The sequence below is a fragment of the Amblyomma americanum genome, chromosome 2 (genome assembly GCF_052857255.1).
Source record: "Amblyomma americanum isolate KBUSLIRL-KWMA chromosome 2, ASM5285725v1, whole genome shotgun sequence".
In the NCBI taxonomy this organism is placed as follows: domain Eukaryota; kingdom Metazoa; phylum Arthropoda; class Arachnida; order Ixodida; family Ixodidae; genus Amblyomma; species Amblyomma americanum.
Window position 1 is genome coordinate 181538512 of NC_135498.1, and position 20064 is coordinate 181558575.

At 50.0% G+C, this 20064-nt stretch overlaps 1 protein-coding gene across 1 annotated transcript in view; it reads right to left on the reverse strand.

Moving 5' to 3' along the window:
- LOC144120281 (uncharacterized) overlaps nucleotides 1-20064 on the reverse strand; it is a 44661-nt gene that overhangs the window by 978 nt on the left and 23619 nt on the right. The window contains exon 7 of the mRNA XM_077652678.1: nucleotides 8164-8414. Coding sequence (XP_077508804.1) covers nucleotides 8164-8414 — 251 coding nt within the window. The remainder of the gene's footprint in view (nucleotides 1-8163; nucleotides 8415-20064) is intronic.

Sequence of the window (20064 nt, forward strand, 5' to 3'; positions counted from 1 at the left end):
TTCAGCGTCTACCGTTTAGCTGACGTGACAACGCTTACTGCTCGTCTGTTCACAAGTAGACGAGCTGCAAATGCAAAGCGCTCTGCGCGCATGCTCGTAATCTTGTTCATTTCGCAACTGCGCTCCTTCGGGGACGCGAAACGACCGTCTCTGGTCGACGTTGCTATACTGTATCACCAGAATACTGGAGGGCTGTGCACGCGGTCGTCCACTGATAGCGTGAACACGAATGCGATCCTTTAGGCATCAGGTGTAGTGCGAGTACGAACCTATACCGCTGCACGTCCTAGCGGCACGTCCCTGCGAAATAGCTCGAACGATCGAAAGGTGGCTGTCGTGCGCGGCTGGCTTGGGCACATCCGGAGCCCCAAGTAATCAGGTACGGAACGCCGCCTGTATGTGGACGAGAGTGTGTACGCTGTGATCCATTTCCTTTTGACTCCACATGGTACTAACGAGTCAAGCGGACGGCGACGGAGGGGAGTTCGGTGTGCGCAGGCGACCCAGCTTGGCCGGGCCCCATTGTTCGCAGCCGCGCTCCGAGAAGCAGCAACGAAGGCGCGTCGCCTTTCATCCCTACCGCGGCGACGCTGCCCAAGGCCATTACCCGGGCGGCGGTCGTTCAGTGTGTGGCTAGGAGGCAATTTTGAAGACGCGTTCCTCATGTTCACTGTGAGCGCTTATCAGCTCCATATGACTGCCAGGCACTTCCTGTGCACGTGGGGCATCAGGAAGAATTGGGGAGCGGTGGCGCCTTAAGTGGCACGGCTTTCGACAATCTGTGCGGCCCTCGCATGCTCTTTAAGCGAGTAATCATGCCGCCCCGCGGGGGAGGATGGAGTGATCCGAGAGGGGAATTGTTAGTATTCGTGACAATGACCTGTCCCCTCTCCCCAATCTTTGATTGGGCGTGTTTTACGCTCCTCTGTCTCTTTTTCAATGTGTTTTCCTCTCCCATGTGTTTTATTGGATGTGTTTTCCTTTCCCCGGTCCTTGATTGGATGCGTGCTTGTGTTTTGACCTAATTGGTCGGTGTCCCCACTGAGGGCGGGGACTTAGGGATTAAAAGAAGACGTTTTGGTGGGACCGGGGGTTGATTTCGTCTGGTCACTCTGCGGATCAATCACTATGTACATAGTTGTTCTCCTTGTTGTACCTTCCGTTCTGTCTTAACTATTTTATGTGTGATTAAACAGTTTACTTCCTGAAGTTCCACGAGTAATGTGACTGAGCAAGTTTAGAACCTCAAGACGTCGGCATCCAACAACTTCTACCTTTCCCCTTCGGGCTGACATCAAGGAAGAGAAAGGGGTAAAAGGAAGCCAACTGGCGCAGTCGACAGAAATGCGACGTCTTCCTACTCGAGGCAACTGAAGGAGGGCGGAAGTACAAGGCGGCGGACGAGCTATAGCGTGGCACGTCCAGAGGAGAAGATTTGAAGAGTGACAGCTGGTCAACGCCGACGTGACGGTGAAGGTCCAAGTCAGCGGGCAGCTGAAGAAACCAGGTGACCAGAGTCAAGGAGGGCGCTGTTGATCAGGAGGAGCCGACGACGACGCGGATCAAGGAGACGAGTTCCAACCGGGACCGTGCGGCGCAGCGACCAACTTCCGGGCCAGTCTTCCATGCTGGGGCACCGGCAGCCTCGTAAAGCGGAGCTTCGGTAGCCAGGCGAGTACCTTTCTGTTCCTGTCGGGCTTGTGCTTATGCCAAAGCCTTGGGTTTTGAGAAGTGACAGTGTTAAACAGAAAGAGATGGAGAACGGGGCAGGAAACGGAGAGTTGGCAGCCGCGAGTCAGGCAAATGAGGGTCCGACGTACCCTCTGACAGTTAGCGCGCCGGCGCAACAAATGACCGAGTTGCAAGTGCAATTACGAATTGCTGAACTAGCGGTGGAAAAGGAGCGGTTGGCTTTGGAAAATACAAGGCTGAATCTTAAGCAGAGCGGAACAGCGGGTGGGCTTGGTGAGAGCGCGGGAGCGAGCGTAAGAATGGACGAGGACAGAAGGTTGAAATTTGCTAACCTTATGAAAGGCGTCCTCACGCCGATGCCGCTTCAAGAAGCCCTGGTACCAGGGTGGTTCGAGGACGTAGAGGCCACGTTGGGGTCATACGAAGCTCCAACCCAGTGGTGGGCTGGACTAGTTTTGTCACACCTAAGCGGGAGGGCACGCATGCTACTCACGCGGTTGTCCGCAGAGGAAAGGAGCGAGTACGCACTCCTGAAAGCTAAAGTGTTAGACGGCTTGAGGCTCACTGCCGCCGAATACAAGCGTCTTTACTCATCCGCGAACAAAAACCCAAATGAGACGTGGGAGCAGTTTGCGGTACGCCTGCAGAACTACCTGGAATACTATTTAAACAGCTGTCAGGTAACTTCGTTAGAGGAGTTCAAACTGCTAGCCGTCGCGGACCTACTAAAGGAAGCCCTCAGTGCAGAGGCAAGAGCGCACGTTGCTCTAAATGATAAGCCAGGGTTCCTAAAACCTAGTGAGATTGTCACGCTGGCAGAAAACCACGACGAAAGCCGAAGATATAAGGTCGGGAAAGCAGCGAGCGCGGCGGTGGCGACGAACGAGGCAGTCGAGGTAACACAGCGCGACGGAACCCAGTCCCGACCAAACAACACGCGGCCCCGGGGACGTGGACAGTGTTTCCATTGCCACGGGCATGGGCACATCGCAAGATTTTGCCCGAAAAGACAAACCGCGGAAAAGCCAGACATGGGGGGGCGGACGCGCAGACCAGAAATCAGTAACCGCCCGAATATCGGTCCCCTTGCATGACAGGGAGACAGTGCACGGCTCAGTGGAAAGGCAGCCCGCGGAGGAGAAAGTCAGCGCCGGAGAGGTGACATTGTTGAGTAGCGGGAACGCTATAAGTGCGCGCATTGACTCAGGGGCCGACATCACGGTCATCCGCAGGTCGCTCGTGCCGCGATATGAATGCGCGGGGGCAACAATAAAACTCACCGGGGCTTTCGGAAAGCAGGTTGTCGCGGAGCTGGCGTACGTACCCCTAGTAACAACTCAGGGAGCACCGCGAGTATCATTTGACCCGTCGGAGCGGGGCATACTGTGTGCAGTCACAGACGAGCTTATAACTGGGATAAGCGCGTTAATCACTCCCGAAGACTATGAACAGCTTCTGAGCGATCGTGTCCATGCGCAAGAACAGGGAGAAGCCGAGGGTTCTGACGAAGAAATCGAAGAGAGGGAGAAGCGGGTTGACGAGGTTCTAGCGGGCGCGGTAGCAGCAGATTGCAGCGAAGGGGAAACCGCGGTGGCACAGACGACGCGGCAACGGTTTCGCGAGGCGCAGATTGGAGACGAATCACTCCAGGAAGCGTGGGCTCAGGCTAGAGAGGGAACACACGGCATGGCGGTCCGGGACGAGCTTTTGTTCCACCAGGAGCCTGTTGCTGGGCATCCATGTACTCAGCTTGTCCTCCCAACCGAGCGACGCGCAGAGGTGTTAAAAATGGCGCACGACTCAGTGTGGGCAGGTCATCTCGGCGAGCGGAAAACGCTTCAGCGGATAAAGGCTTCATTCTTCTGGCCCGGGGTCACACGCGACGTGAAGCAGTACTGCCGCTCATGCCACTCATGTCAGGTGAAGTCGCGTGCACGCACAGCAGATCGAGTGCCGATCGCGCCGATCGCTAGACCAGAGGCCGCATTCCAAGTGGTAAACATCGACTGCATAGGACCGATAGAACCACCGTCAGCTCGAGGGCACCGCTATGCACTTTGTGTAGTGGACATGAACACGCGTTGGCCCGAAGTCGTGTGTTTAAAAGCGCTGACCGCTAAGGCCACGTGTGACGCTCTTTTGCAAATATTCGCGCGCCTGGGAGTCCCTGAAACAGTGTGCTGTGACCAGGGCACAAATTTTACCGCAAAGCTTACACAAGAGCTTCTCAGAAAATTGGGCGCCTCTCCGAGGTTTTCCACGCCGGACCACCCTCAAAGCAACGGTCTGGTCGAGCGCTGGAATGGAACATTCAAATCCATGCTATTCCAGATTATTCAGGAGCACGGACGTGACTAGGATAGGCTTGTGCCATTCTTGCTCTGGGCTTACAGAGAGGTCCCTAATGAGACGACCGGGCAGTCGCCGTTTGAGTTAATGTATGGCAGAATACCGACCGGACCGCTATCCATTCTCCAAAAAACTTGGACGGGAGACGGCAGTACCAGATTCTTTGGCAACGCCGGCGGCAGAGTACCTGTCAGCTTTGCGCGAGAAGCTGGCCGAGGCAAACGCAAAGGCTAGTAACAACAGCACGGTAGCGCAACGCAGGTACACTGGACAATACAACTTGCGCGCTGTCGATAAACACTTCACAGATGGGCAGCAGGTGTTGTTGCTTGAAAGGGATGGCGAGGGAAAGTTGATGTCCAAGTGGACGGGGCCTGTGACGGTAATGCGGAAGACGCGCCCGTACAGTTATCTGATCAAACTCGACAATGGCGCATGTCGGACTGTCCACGCAAACAAGCTCAGAGCATACCACGCACGGGTGAATGTAGTAGGGGTGATATTCGAGGGCGACGCGGAGTTCGGCGACGTGCCCACGTTCCCCATGCGCTCAGTGCCAGGCGACGCGCTGCCGCCGGGTGCTCTCGAACATTTGAACGAAGCGCAGCGCCGAGATCTAGAGGCACTGATCGAGGACAATGGCCAGGTTTTTAAGCAGTAGGCCCGGCAAATGCACGCTAGGAGCGCACAAAATCGTGCTAAAGGAGGGTGCTCAGCCACGGGCTGGCCATGCGTACAAGGTCCCGATGGCGTATCGGAAGGAAGTGGAGAGGCAAGTAGATGAGCTCCTGGAGTGGGGACTAATATATCCCGTTGAGAGTCCTCATGCTCACCCAGTGGTTTGCGTCGCTAAAAAAGATGGGGGGCTGCGCCTGTGCTGCGATTATCGGAAGTTGAATGCGATAACCGAGCAGGACGCCTTCCCGATGAGCCTACCGTCCGAGCTGCTGTTCCGAGTAGCGAAGGCCAACTTCATCAGCCTAATAGACATGCTAAGAGGCTTTTGGCAAATATCCCTTGACGAGCAGGCACAGGCCCTCACGGCATTCGTCACTCCGGTGGGGCAGTACGCATGGAGGGTCATGCCCTTCGGCCTTCGAAATGCGAGTTCGACATTTCAGAGGGTCATAAACCAGGTACTAGCACCGCACCGCGAGTACGCATGCGCCTACATAGATGACCTCGCGACTTATTCAGACACCTGGGAGGAGCATTTGAGGCACATTCGGGTGGTGCTCGCTTCGATCGCAGCCGCCGGGTTCACCGTGAACGCAGGCAAATGTCATTTCGCGAGACGAGAAGAATTTTTGGGCCATGTGTTTGGGTCGGGGAAGCACAGCGCTAATCCAGGAAAGGTCAAGGCAATAGACGAGATGCCGAGGCCCCAAACAAAGAAGGAGCTCAGAAGCTTTCTGGGCTTAGCTAACTATTACCGACAATATGTCCCCGACTATTCTCGCGTCGTGCTCCCACTGACGAGCTTAACTAACAGGCGGACACCGCAGCGGCTCCCATGGGATGACGAGGCGCGGAAAGCTTTTGATGAGGTGAAAGCTTGCTTGAAGAGCGCATCCTCACTTCATGCGCCTGACCCAAGTAAGGAGTTCGTGCTCGCAACCGATGCTTCGGACTACGCGGTGGGTGCCTGCCTTGCCCAGTGCGATGACGAGGGCCGCGAGCAGCCTATCGCTTTTCTGAGCAAAAAGCTCAGCCCGGCTCAGACCCGCTGGGCGACTATCGAGAAGGAGGCTTATGCCATCATTTGGGCATTAGGGCGACTTGAAGTCTGGTTGTGTGGCGCACAAATTAGGGTCATAACGGACCATAACCCGCTCAAATATTTGACTCTGAGTAGTCCGCACAGCGCCAAGCTGACACGCTGGGCACTCGCTCTGCAGAGATTCGATATCCGGGTCGAGCACAAAAAGGGGGAGCAAAACGCTAATGCCGATGCAATGTCGCGACTCGTAGCTGCCAACTAGAGGCGTGGGGGTATCCGGGGACTGGAGTTATGTCATTTATGGAGGTGTACCCTGAGGCTTTGGCAACGCATATGGTTCGGCAGCGGCAGGTGGTGCTTCTTCGGCTCCGGGCCCGCGGCACGTTGGTCTGTTCGGTTTTCTGTGTGTGCTTCATTCCAAGATGTTATGCAGCACACTTGGTGGGGAGGTGTCGTGCGCGGCTGGCTTGGGCACATCCGGAGCCCCAAGTAATCACGTACGGAACGCCGCCTGTATGTGGACGAGAGTGTGTACGCTGTGATCCATTTCCTTTTGACTCCACATGGAACTAACGAGTCAAGCGGACGGCGACGGAGGGGAGTTCGGTGTGCGCAGGCGACCCAGCTTGGCCGGGCCCCATTGTTCGCAGCCGCGCTCCGAGAAGCAGCAACGAAGGCGCGTCGCCTTTCATCCCTACCGCGGCGACGCTGCCCAAGGCCATTACCCGGGCGGCGGTCGTTCAGTGTGTGGCTAGGAGGCAATTTTGAAGACGCGTTCCTCATGTTCACTGTGAGCGCTTATCAGCTCCATATGACTGCCAGGCACTTCCTGTGCACGTGGGGCATCAGGAAGAATTGGGGAGCGGTGGCGCCTTAAGTGGCACGGCTTTCGACAATCTGTGCGGCCCTCGCATGCTCTTTAAGCGAGTACTCATGCCGCCCCGCGGGGGAGGATGGAGTGATCCGAGAGGGGAATTGTTAGTATTCGTGACAATGACCTGTCCCCTCTCCCCAATCTTTGATTGGGCGTGTTCTACGCTCCTCTGTCTCTTTTTCAATGTGTTTTCCTCTCCCATGTGGTTTATTGGATGTGTTCCTTTCCCCGGTCCTTGATTGGATGCGTGCTTGTGTTTTGACCTAATTGGTCGGTGTCCCCACTGAGGGCGGGGACTTAGGGATTAAAAGAAGACGTTTTGGTGGGACCGGGGGTTGATTTCGTCTGGTCACTCTGCGGATCAATCACTATGTACATAGTTGTTCTCCTTGTTGTACCTTCCGTTCTGTCTTAACTATTTTATGTGTGATGAAACAGTTTACTTCCTGAAGTTCCACGAGTAATGTGACTGAGCAAGTTTAGAACCTCAAGACGTCGGCATCCAACAACTTCTACCTTTCCCCTTCGGGCTGACATCAAGGAAGAGAAAGGGGTAAAAGGAACACAACTGTGGCGCTCTCGTAGCTTTGCTGTTGCACCCGACGAACAGCCCGTCACCAGCGTGCGCCTTGGCTTCTTGATAGCCAGTAGTGGTCCGGAAGGAGAACCGCATCACTGACCTCCTCTTTTCTCCCCACGCCCATTATCGAACGGCTTGAAGATCGGCTTTCATACCGAGCCAGCTGCTAACTCTTCTCTTAATCTGTCCCACATGCACTTGTTACAAAGATAGCTGCACCAGGGCTCGAGGTTTTTCGGGAGTTGCGATGTCGTCGCGGCCGTATTGCGGTAGAAGGCGCCCGTGTGCTGTGCGATGTCAGTGCACGTTAAAGATCCTCATGTGATCGAAATTATTCCGGAGGCCTCCACTACGGCACCCCTTTCTTCCTTTATTCTTTCACTCCCACCTTTATCCCTTCCCTTACGGCGCGGTTCAGGTGTCCAACGTTATATGAGACAGATACTGCGCCATTTCCTTTCCCTCCCCCCCCCAAAAAAAAACAATTATTAATTAGAAGGAGCACTAATATTATTAACAGCAGTTCTTTCAAGACGGGAAGCTCAATGCCTTCAACAAACTAGCGTCACGTGACCACATTCTAACCGTGAAAAGCAGTAGCGGGAGTGTGCAAACGGTGGTCACGTGATACTGGTTCATGATGGCTTGGTTTTATGGGGTTTAACGCCCCAAGGCGACTCACGCTATGAGGGATGCCGTAGTGAAGGGCTCCGGATAATTTCGACCACCTGGGGTTCTTTGGCGTGCGCAGACATCGCACAGCACACGGGCCTCTAGCATTTCGCCTCCATCGAAATGCGACCGCCGCCGTACGGGTTCATGAACCACGGAGAAGATAGTTCATCCCGGGGCGGGGCAAGAAAGTTGGCAGCTTTTCTTTTTTCAGTTACAGGTGCTCTCTTCTTCGCACCTTGAAAGCGAGCCAAGTGGGCGCATGCGTGTACTCACACGTATGCGGCGTACTCGTCGGCGCCAAAGTCGACGACCGACGCCCTGCGGCCCAGGTTGCCGCGGACCACGGTGCCGCGGCCCAGGGTGCCACGGCCGACGCCCCCAAAGCGGGGCAGGGCTCCTGGCTGTCTCAGAATCGAGGCCCGCCGCTGCATCATCGCTGGCGCCGGAGCCTCCACGGGTGTCAGCGACTGATCGTCCGCTGAGGCCTCTTTCTGGGAGCGGGTCGCATTCTCCGTCGACTTCCGCTGGGCGGGGAAGCAAGCGCGGCGCGGGCGACGGGAGCGACTTTCAGGTTAAACTTCGCTGAGAATCTTAGTGCGAGGAGCATTGCTTTGTCCTGTACTCGGAGAATTCTTATAAATTCATCATCATCAGCCAAGTTGTGCCCACTGCCTCTCTCATCTCTCTCCCCTGTCCTGTGCCAGCTTCCGGGCACCTACCCCCGCAAACTTCCAATTTTCATGCGTCCACTGCTACGTTTACCTTCTGTTGAAATCGATTATCACTAGAGGCCGGATTTTTAGGCATTAAAAAAGCGCGTTTTGGCGACAAAAATAGGCAGGCAAAACAACGTTTTAGGCCTCCAACGTCGTAAAAACAGGCAGAATAAATTTTTACATGAATGCAAATAATTTCAAATGAAGACGTGCGTGACATGTATCTACGACAGGAAATCAAAACTGTTATTGTTTATGATGTCAGAAAGGCGCCAACAGTTGAACATAGCCGTGCAATTGTCCCACAAAACTGCTGGACTAATGACGATCAATTTCCTTAATTCAACAAGCACACTGTTCATATTCCTGCTCAATGGCCACTGTCGCTTACTCGAGCGTCACATATAGTGAAACAGGCACGAAAAAGAATAATTGAAAGCTGGAAATACTGATTAAGAAAAGCGCTACGTCATGTCTGCCTGACGCAATTAAATTAAGACACAACAAAAAGGACAAATTATAAATGCAAGAGAGAAGACGATTTATTAAGCAATTAACATGTTCTTACATGAGGACTGTTTAGGTACAACTCTGGCAATTTTCTCGTATACAATGACATCCTGCGAATTGCACAGACAAGACGTCCGAACACTGCCAAATACAGTTCCACCCATTCTGAAGTGCACGTTTGAAGAAATCTGTTTGGAGAGCAGGCGGAACGTAGTCTAAGTATCATTGTGAAATTTGTGGAAGCAATTGCAAATTACCACCATCTCCAGATTTATCGATTCAAAATTGTGCTTCTTGTCACTGAGAATGAGCTTGTACGCTGAGAAGGAACGCTCGACATCGACAGATGTGATTGGAGCGTAGATGTACTTGGGAACATTCGATGACTTAACTTACACAGGGATCCTAGAGGGCTCACCAGCAAGGACTCCTGAAACTTCTCTAAGGACAGAAAATTCCTCGTTCTTGTCCAATAACGATTGTAAATTCGCACGTGCCTTTTCGGCTACTGGTGCTTCACGAACAGCAGAGATTCTTTGCTGTGCATGGAGAATTAGCGCAATGTTCGTAATTAGAGTTTCTCCCGAACTTTCAAGTTTCTCGATAGTATCTGCGAGGAACGTGAAGTTGGCGCACAAGTAGGCGAGGTCTCCTTGGAGGCTATCCACAGAGAGGACATCTTGAGCCTTTATGACTGCAGCACTCTCGTCACCTGAAAAGCCATTAATCACGACCTTGATGTCCGAAATGTAGCAGTTGTAATACTCAAGAGCTTCTAGCCATGTTCCCCAACGTGTGACGATGGGCTCTGGCGAACGGGGTACGTCCGGCAACTTCTAGTTGAACGAGCGCACGTGAGATGGTGCCTCCAGGAACACGGCCCTGGCTGAAGCAATGCGCTCGTTGACGTCAATGAAGTGCTTCCTCAGTTCTTCACAAACACAGTGGAGCGCATGAGCTAGGCATGTGACATGCACCATCTGCGGCTAGAAGGTCTTGAGAAGATGAGCTGCCTTGTGCATGCAGGCTGCGGCGTCTGTGTAGAGCAACAAAACATTGGTGTCATCGACTCCTGCAGGGCGCAGAGCCTTCAGGGATCCGTTTACAAAGTATGCCATGGACTCCCCGTTTGTTCTCTACAAAGGCTTCGAACACGCAAGGAAAGCCCTTGTTTTATCGTGTGCTGCAAGCTTCCCAGCTAGAAAGTGAGCGACAAAGCGCCCCTTGACGTCTGTTGTTTCGTCTACGGAAATCCAAATGCGGGAGTCGCTACGCTCTTCTCTGATTCTTCTTAGCGTTTCTTCATACAAAGGCCGGAGGTAGTTCTTGCGCAACGTAGACTCAGACGGCACGTTGTGGTTCTAATATTTCTGTAGGAATTGTTTCGGTACAGGATTTTCTATCTTTATCCAAGGAATATTTGCAGCCACTAGGGCCTCCCACAGATCGGCGTTGAAAGCGTTCGTCCTGTCGCCCTTGAATGCTATTGTCAAAAACGACTGGATGTTGAGGGCTTGTTGCGCTTAACCTTTGTAAGGTGACCTTCCGTCTTCTCATGTTGTGCCAGGGTACTTTTGCTCGCAAGGAATCTGCGCAAATGCGTTAGGATTTTTTAAAATACGAAACGTATATTCAATATCACAGCATCGATAAACGTGCTAAAATACCAAGCATGCCGACATGCTAGCACAATATAAATAAATACGATGAGCATCAATAAACATTCCAACTTTCACAGCGAAGTGCTCGAACCTCCCTGCCGCGTCCCATTTCATGGTAGAACTGCACTTCATCAGAGGGCTGCCACGCGCGTCATACGACCACATCGTACTTGAAGCGCCAGGAGAAGCTCTGCTTCCACGGGCGTAATATTAATTTGACTCAGCACGTGCCCGGTGTACGACGTCAGTCCGCTAAATTCCACTGTGGCAAATATTAAAGCACCACCGCAGCGGATAAGGTACCAGAATTCAATCGGGTGCTAACATGGCGTGGCGTACCTCGGTAATTCTTGCTGGCATACACATGTTATTTAGCCGTGCAACTACCAGGCGGACCTAGTTCTAACGAATGTTTAGAGCACAGCATAAAAACATGCCCCCCCCCCCCCCCCCATCATCTTTTTTAAACATCGTCTTTCAGTATCAACCGATCATTTGGTCGTTCGATCAACAAATGTCTCAATGTTCACTTAACGCAGCACTCAGGGACGGTACATAGAATTGTGACTCGCTACCACAAGGATTCTAACTCATTTCGTCCCAATAATCTCATCCCATTTCGTCCCAACCTTAATGGTACTGAATGTTTAGAACTTTATAAACAAAGCTTGTATGCAAAATAAGCAACGTATGAGCGAAAGCAGGCACCCAAAGGAGCGCTGTCTGCACTTTTCGAAACAATACAGGCGCCTCCTTCCTTTTCTTTGCGCAAGGGGCAATATAAACGAAAGGCAACAACAGCGAATCCCGGCCATGACGCCTAGACGCCAACCAACGCGGCGCAATGGACGACTTCACATTTCCGGAATGAAATGAAACGACCACGTACAGCACGTAAAAAAACACGTCGGCTCACCTTTTTCCCGCGTGGTTCGCAGAGCACGGTCTCTCCGTTTATTCTCTAGCATGGTGTGTCAAGTGTCCACTGTCGAATCGACACAACTCCTGGGTGTCTTTCTTCTCGGCATGGCTGAGAAGGGCGGACCGCTAAGAGACCAGAAGGGAGGGATGGCCGGGTCGTACGGGCTCCCTAGCCGGGTCGAATCGCGTAGAGCCAATTTATCCCCCGGCGGTGAACACCTTAAAAAGTAATTTACAAACAAAACAAAAGCCGCGTGCGCAGCACATCATCTTTTGCTCTTCACTCTCATTTCCTCTGACGGCTTTCCGCGGTTTCGCATTCGCCAACCGCTCGCGCCATGTCAGCGCGGCGGCGTATGCTGGCCGGCACGTCCCATTTCAGTGCTGCTAGCGGTTGTTTTCCGGGAGTTAGTTGAACTAGAGGACTAGGTTGAGCATCATAGAGTTCCGAACAGTCAATGTTGCCGGGTAACATGAATAACGGCCTCAAGCTCCACTCAAAAGCGAAACTTGAGGCTAAACAGTGTTCATATAGGCGCCGATTTTGAAAATAGGCTTTTATAGGCATTTATAGGCAGTCAGGCACAAAAGACCAAATAGGCATTCAGAGGCACTATAAAAACCCCATATAAGCCCTTCTTAACCTTTACTTCATGCTCACATATAAAGTGGGGTGATAGGAGCACAAGGATCAAAATAGGCATTTGCCTAAATACGGTCTCTAGTTATCACCTCTCCGTATTCCATTGCCCTGCCCGTGCCCACTCCTTCTTGGCTTCTTGAATGGCTCGGTACAATTACTCGTCTTTGTAGAGGAGACCGTCACAGACGCCGAATAAGCTTTTCAAAAACCTATTTGTCATGTGGTTTCGTTTCGTGTATCTTTTGTAAAGCGAGCGTGGTATCACGTTAAATACACTACTCATGTTCTTTGCACCTTAAGATCAAACAAAAGATCTATTTCAATGCGCTTTTGCGACGCTGCTTTGTCATATCAGTGTCATGGCACTTCGAAGCTGCCGGATTTGAGTCAAGCCATTTGTTTCAGTAGTGGACTTTCACTCTTCCATGACTCATTTATTATTATTATTGCTTAGGTAGACTACATTTCAGATCCCCACATAACGCGACACAACAGAAACGAACTGTATGTTCAGTAGACGTTGTAAATTGTCGAGGGTGCTAGATCGGAACGAATAATGGAACGAACTCGGATATGAGGCGCAGTTGACATTGACAGGTACCAAGGCTGGAATTATAGGCGCTGTTGCTCTTGACGGCTAGCAACGTTACTTGACCTTACTTGTAACGCGGTAGGGTTATGGGGCCCGTGTCGTATAGAAAAGCCGGCGTTGTCGCTGTTGCAACAAGAAAGTCCACAACTTAAGCAAATAAATGAAATAGTCTGATAAATTAGTGCCAAGCATTATTATTGGTCCTAAACGTCTCAAAATAGATTAAACATGCAAATTAAATGCAGTGAAAGGTAAATTTGGATGAATTAGCTGGGAATCGAACCCAGGACCGGCGGACTGCGAGATGAACACGGTACCCACAGGCCACGAAAGATCATTAGGTCAAGCTGAATAACGGTGGACCTAATGAATGCGTTGTCATGTTTGATTTAGTTATGTGTCACACAGACAAGCATTGATGCGTAAATGAATAATTATGAGTATGCTAATCAGGAATTAAGTCGTTGTGCGAGTGTTCAGTAGGCAATGCGAACCGGACCCGGTAAGGCTATCGAGTTCTATAGAACTCAAAGGCGAAGCTCCATCATCCCCCAAGTTTTTGATAATTTGCGCGGAGAATGATGAACCGTCCTGTACATGGTCAAGTCCCATAGATTTAATGAACTCAATTCTCTTGTCTGTATATTTTCGCACGTTTCTACGCGTCACTGATGTTTAGGCTAACCCGGCGGGCATTACTTCCGGTTAACACTCTGTGCTGTTCATTTATATTTCCTTCAGTATGGAATCACTGCTTTTTCTGGCTTGCCGGGTCTATTGCAATGCGTTTTTGCGACGCTGCTTTGTCATATCACTGTTATGACACTTGGAAGCTGCCGGGTTGGAGTCAAGTCATTTGTTTCAGAAGTGGACTTATACTCTTCCACGACTCTAATAATATGATTTCTTACATAGACTATAATACATTTCAAATCCTCACATATGCGACCCAACAGGAAAATTCAAATAACCACTGCAATGGATAATCTCTGAAAAGTTTCAGCGCGGTGCACATCTGTATCAAAGATGCTGCTTGCGGTGCTGCTTGTGATCAAAGGTGCGTTGCTTGCGTTGTCTGGCGATGCTGACGTCAACGCTAGCCCCAGGAGAGATGCCATTTCTGGAGCTCAGACAGACCCTTGGGAAACATCATCTGTACTGCAGGCAGTCCACCGTATAAAATGCACATGTATCTATTGTCAATTATTAAGGCTCTGCCGCAATGGCAGAACAGTGGTAAGGCAAAACTCGGAAAGTTAGATGAAGCAATAACATGCCTTGAGCAAGCGTTGTTAGTAGCCGATAATATGTGTCTTACTCGAGATTCGTGCCATCCTCATATCTAATCGGAGACGTCGCAAGCTAATGCATGTTTGAAGGCGGCGGCAGGCGATGCTGGCAACGCATCACGCCGCAATAATCTTCTTGCTTGGGAAAAGGGTCAGATACCCTTTTACCAAGTATTTAACCCCAGAAGAGCCGAGCACCAGGCCGGGGAAGATCTTGTAGCTGTTATAAAACCGATGGCTATCCAACGGCCCTTGGGATCTAACCCACACTATAAGCAGAAAGGAGTAAAAAGGGAGTGAGCTGACCTCTATAACGCTCTCTTTTATAAAAGGGAGTGTGCTATAAAACAGCTTACTCCCTTTTTTACTCCCATATAGGCGTATTCGTGTTTAGAGTACAGCAGCCCTCAAAAAATTCAGTGGGGCACTTTGTTGACCTAAAGTGCGTTGAGGCGAAAGCCTTTAGCGCGGTATTCCTGATTGTGTCACTGATGTGTGGTTAAGATGTTAAGTACACTAAGTACACAATAGTTTGTGAATCTTAAATGCTGGAGACACTGGAGGGTGTTTGGAAGGCATCTGTCTGATTCGACGCCTTTCTGCATACACTCTCCAGCGTCCCAGACAAGGAGAATTACATATGCGTTGGCAGGAAGTAGCGGAGTCGTTAGCCCTCGGCTGCTGAACGGAAGGTGGTGGTTCTAATCCCATCTTGCACAAAGATCTTTTTCTTATCGATTTGAAAAGCGTAACGGACGGACGGACGCGAGCATGATCCATTAAAGGCTTTAGCCTTAATACGAGGTGGATGCCCTACCGCAAGGTCACTGCTTAGGTTTCAGCGTCATGATCAGACCGAAACGTGGGATGGATCCAAGGACTTGGCCATTTCTTTATGCTTGCAGAATTTGGCCATAACTTTTAAAAAGTCAACATTGAAAGAGCGCATAGGATTGATTGTTCACAGGACAATAAAAACGGTCCGGTTGTTGGGAAGTTCTGCTACTTTAAAGACAAAATTCTATTTTGCTTCAGGGAATACACTGAAATTACCAAATATGCTGTGCGAGATTTTTCGTTGACAATACGTCAGACTCGCATAAAGTTTTTGAATTTGCGAAGGCAAAAAGCACTTCCTGCAAGATACCGTACGATAAACTCTTGCTTGACGGATTGCGTTTATGACGCAGTTATTTTACACTGTGGTTAAATCGAAAAGCTGACTATATGATAGCGCAAAGGGAGTAAGTAGCTGGGGACAGTCGCCCGAGAGGCTGCCATCCTAAATCCGTCCAAACAGATCGTCATAGTGAACTGAACTTTTTGTTAATAAACTGCCGAAGCTTAAAAAATTGTTGCATTTACTAGCCTTATTCTATTGGTGGAAGCTAAAGTTGTAATTGGTACTGAATCTTGGCTAGATGAAAGCGTTAATAATGCAGAAGTCCTTTGATTTGGGTTTGAGATATAGGAAAGACCGGGATGAGCATGGTGGTGGTGTTTTTCTTTTAGTCGATAAATCACTCCCATGCGCTCACATTAAAATAAGCTATGTTGTATATGAAAGTGCCTAGCGCAAGCTTATGCTTCTCAATGGTGAACATGCCGCGTTCGGATCGTTGTATGGAAGTCCAGGTGACAGCAACATGGGACCGCAACAATCGCTCTCAAGCGTAATGGAGGGCTGTGACATTGGCTTTGTGACGATTTCAACATGCCTCGTGCGTTGGGTTAACAATCTTCCCGTTACTAGTTGCCGCTCTGCTCTCTGGTTTTTAACAGCATGGTTGCCACAAACGACCTGTATCAGTTAGCAGATTTATCAGCTGGCAGTACGAAGATACAGCTTCTAGACTAGATATAATTTGCGCAAACTCCAGCAGCATGGTGCAAGCTGTCTTGGCTCTCCATGGCATTAGAGGCCATTGCGCTGATCTGGCCCGGATATCGTTCAGGAAGCCACGCACCATTTCTACTCCACCTAGAAAGGTGTGCCTCTGCTAAACAGCCAACTACGCCTAGGTCTCGAGGGCTACTTTGAGGAGTTTTTGATTGCGAGTACATTTTCAAATGTTGATGCCCCAAAACAGCTTTTTAAGAACGCCCTCTATGCACCCATAGAGGAACATGTTCCGTCTAAAATCTTCATTTGCAGCCAAAAGCGAAACAAACCGTGGTTCACCGGGGAAATTAAACGTCTACTAAACCGCAGTCCCGGCTCCTTAGGAGGTGTACTAGAAGCAAGAACGTTGAATTACTTAACAAAGCAGATTAAATAAGGATTGCAATTAAAGAATAAAGCGTGACAAGGATACATTTGACTCTACCCTAAGCAATAATATTAAGCGCTACCCAAAGGAGCTGTGGAAATTTGTAGTTATTTCCTTTTAGTCGATAATGCATTTCTGACCGGTAAGATTAAAATAAGCGATGTCGAATATTTAGGAGTCTATTGCAAACTTATGCACCACAATGGTGAAAACAAAGAATTTTGCTTGAACTCAAAATGGCAAACACGAATGTACCATCCTCTCCTATCTGTAGGGGACAATTAGCTACATTGTTGATGAAGTGAAAAAACCAAGCCAAGTTCTTCTAAGTAAATTTTATGTGCACCCGCCAAGATTCGGTTCTTTGAGCCAGGCAACTATTATTCGCCGAATATTCCAGGTATAACCGTTTATTACGATGGGATACAAAAATTGCTGTCTGAGTTAGCCAAATTGTACCATCGACCCAAATGGCATTCCATGTCTTGTGTTGAAATCTTGTGAACTTGTTGTTGCAAAATTTATTGCTATCGTACTCTGCCACTACCATCGAAGCAACTACCTTAGACTGGAAAACAGCTAACGTTTTTCGGTTCTTAAAAATGCTCTTTTTCGGGGTTTCAATTAAAGGCCCGCTTATCATAAGCAAGCGTAAGCAGCAAGACATTAGAACGGATAATATATTGTAACGTCTATCATAATTTAGCGGAAAACAAATTCTTCACTCGCGTTCAGCATGGCTTCAAGGACCAACTGATTTTTTCCATGACACTTTTGCTTAATTTGATTCTGTTAAACAGACCGAATGCATCGTGTTGGACAACCAAAAGGCTTCTGGTACGTTTCCGCATTACCTGCTCCTTTTTAAACTCTACTACTTAGGCTTCGAACATTGTGTTCTGGGTGGCTGGATTATTCGACAAACCGGAACCAAAAGTAGTAGTAAACGGATCAGAATCAGAATTAGCTTCCGTGTCATCAGATGTCTCAAGGTGGTGCGTAATCGGACCACTTTTATGCTTAATACTTAATAATGATATAGGCTTCGACAACAATCACGACGACAGAACATTGGACGGAGACCTAAGCCGCATGCTTTCGTGATGCCGAAAATGGCATATGGCGTTAACGTGCACTGACATCGCACGGCGCCCGTGTGCTATCCGATGTCAATGCACGTTAAAGATCCCCAGGTGTTCGAAATTATTCCGGAGCCCTCCACTACGGCACCTCTTTGTTCCTTTCTTCTTTCACTCCCTCCTTTATCCCTTACCTACGGCGCGGTTCAGGTATCCAACAATATATGAGACAGATACTGCGTCATTTCCTGTCCCCAAAAACCAATTATTATTATTATTATTATTAAAGGGAAGCTGAACTCTTTGTTTTGGGAACATCTGGGGATAAGAGTTAATGACACTGCCTTGTTAAGTCACTAGGGGATGAAGTGCAAAGCATGATCAATGACTTAGATGGGCAGAGTAGAACGGTGGGTGTGAAATTATTATGCAGAAAACACAAGTAATGTTCAACAGTCTCGGAAGGGAACAGCAGCTTACAGTTGCTACCCGGGTGCTGCAGGTGGTAAGGGAATATGTCTACATGGGGCAGGTGGTGAGCGCTTATCCGGATCATGAGAGGGAAGTAACTACAATAATAAGAATGAGGTGGAGCGCATTTGACAGGTTCTCTTAGATCATGAATGGCAGTTTACCAGCATCCCTCAAGCGAAAAGCGTACAACAGCTGTATCGTACCGGTACTCACCTATGGGGCAGGAACGTGGACGCTAACGCACAGGGTTCAACTTAAATTGAGGACAGGGCTACGAGCTATGGAAAGGAAAATGATAGGTGTAACGTTAAGAGACAATCACGAAAGGCATCATGAAAGAGGGCAGGGTGGGTCAGGGAACAGACGCGAGTTAACGATATCCTAGTGGAAATCAAGAAGAAATGGGCTTAATTGTGTAGGACATGTAATGCGAAGACAAGATAACCGCTGGTCCTTAAGGGTAACGGGGTGGATTCCAAGAGAAGGCAAGTGTAGCAGGAGGCGGCAGAAAGTTAGGTGGGCGGATGAGATTAAGAAGTTTGAGGACATACGGTGGGTGCCGCTGGCATAGGACGACGCGAATTGGGGAGAAATGGGAGAGGCATTTGCCCTGCAGTGGGTGTAGTGAGGCTGATGATGATGAACTATTGAGAATTCCACGATGCTCAAGGATACACATCTATGCGAGATTTGTTAGCGCTAGCATATAAGATGGCTACGTAATCGCCGACTTAAGCTACGCGGTGTCAAAACAGCGTCGGAGAAGTGCGGAGATGATTGGTGATGACGTCTCGAACCGTGAGATTTCAAATGTCCGCTGCTTTCGCCCACATCCTGACATACGCCGTCGTATGCCACCCAACAACGTTCCGCTGAGTTTCCCTTTGGCGGTGTTGATTTCTTTGCTTCAAAGCAACCGTTTATGCGTCGGAAATGTTCCGCCGCCGTAGATGACGTCATCTCCCGGCCACAACTCGGCTTTGTTTTCTGGGTAGGAGCCTGAAAGCCGTCCCGGCTTTAACAGGCCATTGCGTAACCTTTTGAAACGCTAACCCAAAAAGACTTCGCAAGCTTTACATGCAAGTTTCACACTGAATTCGCTTCCTTTAAGCTCGACGAATTATAAAACCCCCTCAGTAGTTGGCCTTTTAATGTTGCCACGAGCTATAACATACGCTTCTGCAGAAAACGGGCTTACACAGAAGGAAGGAAGGAAAACGTTTATTGAGCTCTAGAGAGTAGGTGAGCAATTTGGCGGAGTCAGATGGCGTCTTCCGTCTCCTCAGCAATGGTTGTCTGCCCCTAGTCCAGGGCTCCGCTGAATGCCGCTGCCAGCTGTGCTCGCCGGATGAGCCCAAGTTGGACGTCCTGACGGTCGCTGGAGAGCATTCCTTCCCATTGCTCCGCACTCGGGTTGGGTATTTTTGGTGCCACCTCTATTTTCTGGCAGGCCCACGTTATGTGATAGAGTGTGGGTGTTTCATGGCACCATGGGCATTTGTCTGTGTATTGCGTGGGTTGTATCTTGTTGAGTGTATTTAGATTCGGGTATGAGCCCGTCTGTAGCAGCCTCCAGGCGACGGCGTCTTCCCTGGAGAGAGATTTATGTGGTGGGGGGTACCGTTTCCTGCAGCCCTTGTAGTGGTTTAAGATTGCCGAGTAATCTCTAGGGACAGGTTCGGCTTCCTCGAGGTCGCTTGTGGGGGGAGCTCGGTAAAAAGTGTACCCTCAAGCTACCCTGTCGACCGCTTGGTTGCCTTCCACTCCCGCGTGTCCCGGCGTCCATACTGTTGTATGTTTTATTGGTTCTTCTTCAGTGCTTTGTTTGGGTCTGTCCCCAGAGCGGAGTATGCGGAGCGCTCTGTGACCTATTCTGCCTAACATGAAGTTTCGGCATGCCGTTTGAGAGTCGGTTAGTATTGTTAAGGATCGCTTAGTCCGGTAGCCCTCCGCTGCCACTAGAGCGACGGCCACTTCTTCAGCCTCGACTACCGTGCAGTCACGTAGCGACGCGCTGAT